Genomic DNA, 7,251 nt, shown 5'->3' with positions numbered 1-7,251 from the left:
AATTGTTTTATTTAAATTTGATAGAAAATTGAATATTTAAAGATGTACATTATACTGTACAAAAGTAATACAAGAGTAATATATTTCTGTTACATGTTAAACTGTACTTTTATTTTGACAGGTTGCCATGAAGTTTCTGTGTGTATACAGTATGATGATGCTAGTTTTCTCAAATGAAATGGTAAAATTCTCGCAAAGTGACTCTCACAGCAGCTCTGGAGATTAAGTTTGTGTTCATGCCGTCATACAGTGAGACGCAAAGGCCCGAAAACCACCGCGAGCGTCACACGTGCTTCAGTATTTGTGTAGTAAACAAAACCGCGTTTCCGCCATTCATAAATACAGAGGCAAGCGGAACATGCAGGACTCATATTTAAACTGTCTTTTCTTCATAAATAAAAAGGAAATTCTTGTTTTAATTTTTCTGAAAATCAAGTGAAGGCATTAAACATTTATTTTAAATCAAAGGAAAACTAAATCCTTTTATTTTTTTTGGCAAACAAACTAAGGTTTACTTTTGAAATTAATGCATGGAAGAAGAATTGTGTGAATATTCCTTTAAAACATTTTTTAATAGGCTAATAATTGTATTATTTTTTTCTACAATTAAGTGATTAATCTGGTTGTAATATTTCTTTTTATCATTTAATTGTTTTATTTAAATTTGATAGAAAATTGAATATATGGCCCTAGAAATGTAACCACACTTCAGAACATTTCGGCTTGCCCTGTGTGTTGTTTGAACGAGTTGCAGGTGTGACCTCACGTCACAGGGTCTCTCTTTCTCTCTCTGTAGCGTATGCGCCCAGATGCGTTATCAGGTACTGAAATTTGGCACCGATTGATTTAACGTGACTCGGTACTCAGTAGTACTGACGCAATTCGGTCGGTACCCTTAAAAGTACCGAGTTCGGTACCCAACCCTATTTACCACATTCTTCATTCTTTCAAGCAGACATATTTATTTCTATAAATAAATTTAGATTAATCTTTATTAGGGCTACTAAAGTGATTCAGTCAAGAGCAGTGAGTGATTTTCTGTCTTTCTTTTGTTGCTTGATTAACATCAATGCCACAGACAATAGCAACTAAATTAGGCTGCTGTCCCTTTAAAACCGGATACACGGATGCAATGTACTTATACATGTCCAATATTCTCCCAACTGTTTATGTTCACATAAGACATAACCGAGTGTGTTTACGTGAATACTCGTCAAAACAGACAATTCGACATCATTTTGTGTGTATTTCTCCGTTCATGAGACGCGAAAGAGTACTCGTGTGCTGTGTGAGAGGCGCTGCTTCGGTGTGTGCGCACCGAAAACCGGACCGAATTGAGTTCTCTTTTGCGTCGTCAGATTTATCCTTATGTCTGCTCTTCTCTTACTCCCAGATATTGAAATTTTTGTACGTTTTATGAGACGTGCAGCAAGTGTATGTTGTTAGCTTATGTCCCGCCGGTTCATATGTACGTATCTAACCTTCGAAACACGCAGCAGATTCGTTCTGAATGAATCTCTTCCCAAATCGTCCCTCCCTAACATTTTCGTCTTGTTTTTATTCGTTGACGAAAATGTCAATAGATTTTCGTCATAGTTTCTGTCATTCAAAACGAGTTTTAGTTCGTCATCGTCTCACTTTCGTCGGTGAAAAAAATGCCGTTGACGAAAATTATTCGTCAACGAAATTAACACTGATTACCCCATGATTTACTCACCCTCAAGGCAGGTGTATATGACTTTCTTCTTTCAGACGAATTCAATCAGAGTAATATTTAAAAAAATGTCCTGGCTCCTCCAAGCTTTATAATGGCAGTGACTATTTTTCAATAGTCGAAAAGAAGTCCAATAAAGTGCATCCATCATCATAAAAAGTATCCCACACGGCTCCGGGGGGTAAATAAAGGCCTCCTGGAGCGAATCAATGTGTTTTTGTAAGAAAAATATCCATATTTAAAACTTTATAAACAGTAATCTCTATCTTCCGCTAACTGTCGTACGAGCGTTCACAATAGAACACCATTCCGGCAGATGACGTAGGACGTAGGTTTAGCGTGAGAAGTGACAAACGTAGTAGCATGGGGAGAGAGGAAATCATGGGGTAATTTTCATTTTTGGGTGAACTATCCCTTTAATGCAGTGATCTCAGTCTCGGACACACAAAGAAGCCTAAAATTGCCAGCTGTAATCATATTGTTTGGTTCATATTGTTTGGTTCATATGCAATTTTCATGAGTCAGGGTGCACAGGTGATTATTATTGCCCTGGGAAAAAAAGTTTCCAAGGCTGCAATAAATGCTTACAAGGAAGAATCGCTGGATTTGCCAGGTTCATGGTTTATTGTAAGGTAAACTGGGAATTTACATTGATATTTACCTTTGAATAACTGCTTGTTAAAATTTGAAATGTAGTTTACACTAAAGAAATTAATAAGTTTTATTTAGCAAGGATGATTAAATCAAAAGTGATAAAGACTATTACATTATTACAAAAGATTTCTTTCAAGTAAATGCTGTTCTTTAGAACTTCCTGTTCATCAAAGATTTTTTTTACACAATATAAAATAATACAATAAAGAGAAAATACAGTGCAGTACATTACAGTCCAAATACAGTGCAGGCAGAGGCATAAAAGCCAGTAAGGGCTTTTTTGAAGCCTCCAACTAAAAAAAAAAATATATATATATATATATATGTATATATATGTATATATATATATATATATATATGTATATGAAATGATAAAAAATCATACAACAATATATATAAATGTATATGAACTGTCAAATTATTAACATATATTTAAAAAAATGCATATATTAAAAAAAGATAACATAGCACTAGGTGTGGGCGATATGGAGAAAAAAAATCATGCTTTTTTTCAGGAAAATCACGATACACAATTTTGTCACAATTCATTGTCATGTTGGATTTACTATTTTGCAAGTTGTCTGAGCATTACAGCCAAACTACTTTCCCTATTTAAAAAAAAAAAAGCCTTACAAAGAATGGCAGGCATTTAGGCCAAAGTGGGTGAAGATACAATTTTTTGTCATTATTTTGTCTTTGTTATTAAAAAATAAGAACAAAGATAGACATTACAAATCCACATAATATACAAATAAAACAAACAGTGCTTTATTTTTGAGGTATAGTAGGTGTATTTAGCAGTAACATTCAAGAAATTGAATGAACAAATATAAAAATAAAACACTATATGCACCTCACTGTATAAATTATACATTGATTCTTATTAAAGCAACTGTATTAAAGTTCTTCAGTCAAGAGCAGTGAGTGATTTTTCTCTATGTTTTGTTGTTTTATTAACATTAAAGGAATAGTTCACCCAAAAATGAAAATTGTCATCATTTACTCACTCTCAAGTTGTTTTAAACCTCAGTGAGTTTCTCTCTTCTGTTGAACATAAGTTGCTTTGAAGAATGTGGGTAACCAAATAGTTGCTGGTCCCCAGGGACTTCCATGGGGACCAACAACGGTTTGGTTACCCCCATTCTTCAAAATATCTTCTTTTGTGTTCAGCACAAGAAAGATATTATTACAGGTTTGGTACAACATGAGAGAAAATAAATAAAGACAGAATATAAATTTTCGGTGAACTATCCCTTTAATGACAAGCGGCAGCATGTTTAGTACAACTAGTCTGCTGTACCTTTAAGAGCTACACGCATCTAATATATAGACACGCATCCGTTTTTTTTCTTAACTTTCATTTCACTTTAGACATAACCAACTGATTATATGTAAACCTTGTGCGTTTTTGAGAGTATTAGCACAATCAGACGCAAAAGATAACTCAGTCCAGTAATCAGGCGCTGTATGACAGGCTTTTTAGTGTGCGTGCGCTTCAGGTGTACACGCTCAGAAAAAGCGCATACCAGAACAGCACACGTATGAAATGTTTAACCAGCAAGGCTTTAAAGTACATTCAAATAATGTACTTTTGTGATTGTGAATAAGTGCAGTGTCCCGTGAGTGTAACTGTATCGCGTAGTTAACATTTGATGTGAATGTATGTCGCGTTGTACAGTATATTGAGAGACGGAGGCGCCAGAACTGCAACTGATAGAATCTGCACTGTAGCACGATACTAAAATATTTCTTCAAAAGCAGATCGTGGAGACGTTTTAATCAAAATCATTATATAGCACACCCCTACAAAGCACCAAAAACACTTAATAAGATACATGAAATACATAAACATCAAGAGAAAAAGAAACAAGATTATAAGGAGAAAATAAAATGTTTTTTTTTTTACCTAAAATAGTTTATAGCCTGAATTTATTTATATATTTTTTTTGCAGTGAACCTGTTAATTTACTATAAAGTAAGTCTTAAGTTGCTCTGGAATATTCCCTTCACTTGAATATATCTTACAAATGAAAACAGAAAATTATTAATATCATAAATAGTAAGAATCTGGAGTTTCTGAAATAAAGGAGCAGAGGAAACATATGTATTTGATCGGGTTCCTAACAAAACATTTCTAAAGAACAACATTTTTTTAAGAGTAGTAAAATCACAAAATATGAATCAGCTCTACTGTTTTTAACATTTGATAATAATAGGAAAAGTTTGTTGAGCACCAAAGTGATTTCTGAAGAATCATGTTTCATTGAAGATTGGAGTAATGGTTGCTGAAAATTTGGCTTTGCCATCAGAGGATTAAATAGCATTTTAAAATATATGACAATAGAAAACAGTTGTTTTAAACTGTAGTAATATTTCAAAATATTACTGTTTTTAATGTATTTTTGATCAAATAAATGAAGCCTTGGTAAGAGGCTATGAAAGACATTAAAAAGTTGAATGTGTATGCTTGTTCTTCCTACACAATTGGCACTTTTCCACTGCATGGTACGGCACGGTACGGCTCTTTTCATGTTGTAGACCTGCTGTTCTGCTGTCAGGTGTCCAGTGTCAATGAATGGTTTTAAGAGCCAGTTCTGCAAGGGATAGGCAGAGTCTCCTAGGATGTAGTAGCCAGCAGTCACCCCACCTATGTTTCTGGTGTTAGCTGGTATGTGGTTTCCACGGCTTGCCAACTCCCAGTGTTGACAGTCTCAAAACCCGAGCATCATGCAGGCTTCCAGGCAGTCCTGTGAAAACATTCCAGAAAAGTCCCTTTCCATCCACAACACCTTGAAGGATGATGGAGTGCCAGCCTTTACGGTTGAAATAGTCACAGTGATATTCCTCTGGTGCTATGATGGGGATGTGTGATCCATCAATAGCACCAATACAGTGTGGGAGTCCCCACCTGTTCTCAATGTAGGCAGCCATTTCTTTAAACTTTTCCTGATCTGGATAACGAATTTGCTCTGGTACCAACAGGGTTTCTGCTGCTGCACAGAACTCCTGAACACACCGACACACAGTTGTTATGCTTACACCAAAAAGATGTCCAACACTTCTGTACTCAGCGCCGGTTGCAAGCTTCCACAGTGCGATGGCTACTCTTTTCTTTAGAGGTACACACACGCGGAAGTTTGTGTCCTGTCTCTCCATCGCTGGACGCAGTTTGTTGCATAAGTGGATAAATGTTTCTTCGGACATTCTAAAGTTCTCCAGCCACTGAGTGTCTGTAAAACCGGGAACAATCACATCCCACCACTCTGAAGCTCGGTTAAATGTCCAAACAGATGGTCTGTTGCGGCGACTTTTTTGCGAAATGTGGAAGCTCTGTAATACACAGAATACGCATTTTAATATGTTATACTGGCAGTTAAGTTCATTATTTGCTTTGCGACAGAGATAAAAGTTAGCTAGTGATGTGCTTTTAGATGCTTACCCTTGCGCGCCGTCGAGCAAACCAAGTGTTGTCGTCGTCTGCGTGTTGTTGTAAGAGTTCCCGAACTCTCTTGTATTTTTTAGCTGTGTTTCGTTTGGCTGCCATCAGCCTCTTTTGAAACAAACTCCTTCGTCTTGCAGTTAAAAACATCCACATGCCGAGAATGAAGAACACCATTCCATCGATATGCTCCATTGTTGTGTGTTTGTTTGTGGCGCGTTTACGATGATGTCACGGCAGTAGAGGCGGCGCAACTATAACGACATGTGAATAATCCCCCCCACTCTAAAGCGGTACTGAACTGCAGTGGAAACGCAAACCGAGCCAAGCCGTTCTGTGCCGTACCGTACTGAGCCGTGCCGCGCCGAGTCGTACCACGCAGTGGAAAAGCACCAAATGTTAGCGTTTATCAGCTTTATTGAGTGCACTGTCATTCTCTCTTATTATTGGCTGTGGTTGTGTATTTTTCTTCCCTGAACTGTAGCCAAGACACTTTGGTTGAGATTAATGTCCTCTGGTCAGGCTATTGGCACAACACTTAGTGTAGTGTGTATGACCCCTGAGATGCATGGGGTAGTCATATCTCATAAAACCCCGGCAACAGGTGGCAGGTCTCTATGTTTCACCTGGTATACTGGGCTGATGCGTTGCATTATTGATGGCCTTCTTAGTGATAATGGCTGTCTGAAGTTTAAACCAGCATCTCTGTTAATGTTCCGGATTTCGTACGGCTTACTAATAGAATGAGATTCTTCTGGAGCTGCGATTTTTCTCTTTTACCTGCAGGATCAAACGCACACTGAAGCTAACATCACAGAGTCTGTCACAGGCTGTTTAGAGAACCATTTACTCTGCTAAAGTTCTGGAGCAGAGGGCCTTCAGCGTCAAAGTACAAAGATGAGCGGTGTTTCTGTTCTTTTGTCAGTGAGAGAGTATCTGAGACCTCTCCCCATGTTTACTCGTTGAAACAACACTCCAGCATGATGAAGATCGGTTTTCCTTTTGAGACAAAAGTACTGAGATAATGCCATTTTTGTGATTTAAATGGAATTGGTTTTGTTTGAAATGTGGATTAATTTATAAATACATTTTTATAAGGTTTTTTTCTAATTTCTATAAATGAAGACACAAACAATTATCTTCATGTTCAAATTAATTAAAGGGGTCATATGATGCAATTTCACGGACTTGTTTCAAGGACTTGTCCACGCCCTTCTAAAACGCCTCGTTTAAACACGCTCCCACATGTCTACGTCAGTGTTTGGGAAGATTTGCATAACACCGCCCAAATGTTCATGCAAAGAAAGGGGGCGTAACTTTTATTCTCGCTGTAGTATTGTTGTTGCCGCCGCCACCACCATGTTGTGGAGATGTTGTGTGTTTCGTTGTGAAAGCGAAACTACTTTGTTTGGCCTTCCAAGAGGACGATATCCTCTTCGTCATG

General features: G+C 37.2%; 2 protein-coding genes across 2 annotated transcripts in view; one reads left to right on the top strand and one right to left on the bottom strand.

Annotated features, from left to right (window-relative positions):
* Positions 1–7,251, top strand: part of LOC107699288 (xenotropic and polytropic retrovirus receptor 1 homolog) — an 86,893-nt gene that overhangs the window by 26,843 nt on the left and 52,799 nt on the right. The gene's annotated exons all lie outside the window — the stretch shown is intronic.
* LOC107699298 (putative nuclease HARBI1) lies at positions 5,030–6,020 on the bottom strand. The gene is made up of 2 exons (XM_016500512.1): positions 5,808–6,020; positions 5,030–5,698 (listed from the first exon to the last, which is right to left on the bottom strand). The coding sequence occupies exons 1-2, from the start codon at positions 6,000–6,002 to the stop codon at positions 5,030–5,032; spliced, it is 864 nt and encodes a 287-aa protein (XP_016355998.1). The 5' UTR covers positions 6,003–6,020.

Source organism: Sinocyclocheilus anshuiensis, unplaced genomic scaffold, assembly GCF_001515605.1.
Source record: "Sinocyclocheilus anshuiensis isolate Anshui unplaced genomic scaffold, SAMN03320099.WGS_v1.1 scaffold477, whole genome shotgun sequence".
In the NCBI taxonomy this organism is placed as follows: Eukaryota; Metazoa; Chordata; class Actinopteri; order Cypriniformes; family Cyprinidae; genus Sinocyclocheilus; species Sinocyclocheilus anshuiensis.
This window is presented reverse-complemented; position numbering and strand designations above follow the sequence as displayed.

Coding starts and splice junctions, on each gene's coding strand:
- LOC107699298 (XM_016500512.1), bottom strand. CDS start 6,002: ATGGAGCATATCGATGGAATGGTGTTCTTCATTCTCGGCATGTGGATG. Junction 5,699..5,807: donor TTGCTCGACGGCGCGCAAGG/GTAAGCATCTAA, acceptor TGTGTATTACAG/AGCTTCCACATTTCGCAAAA.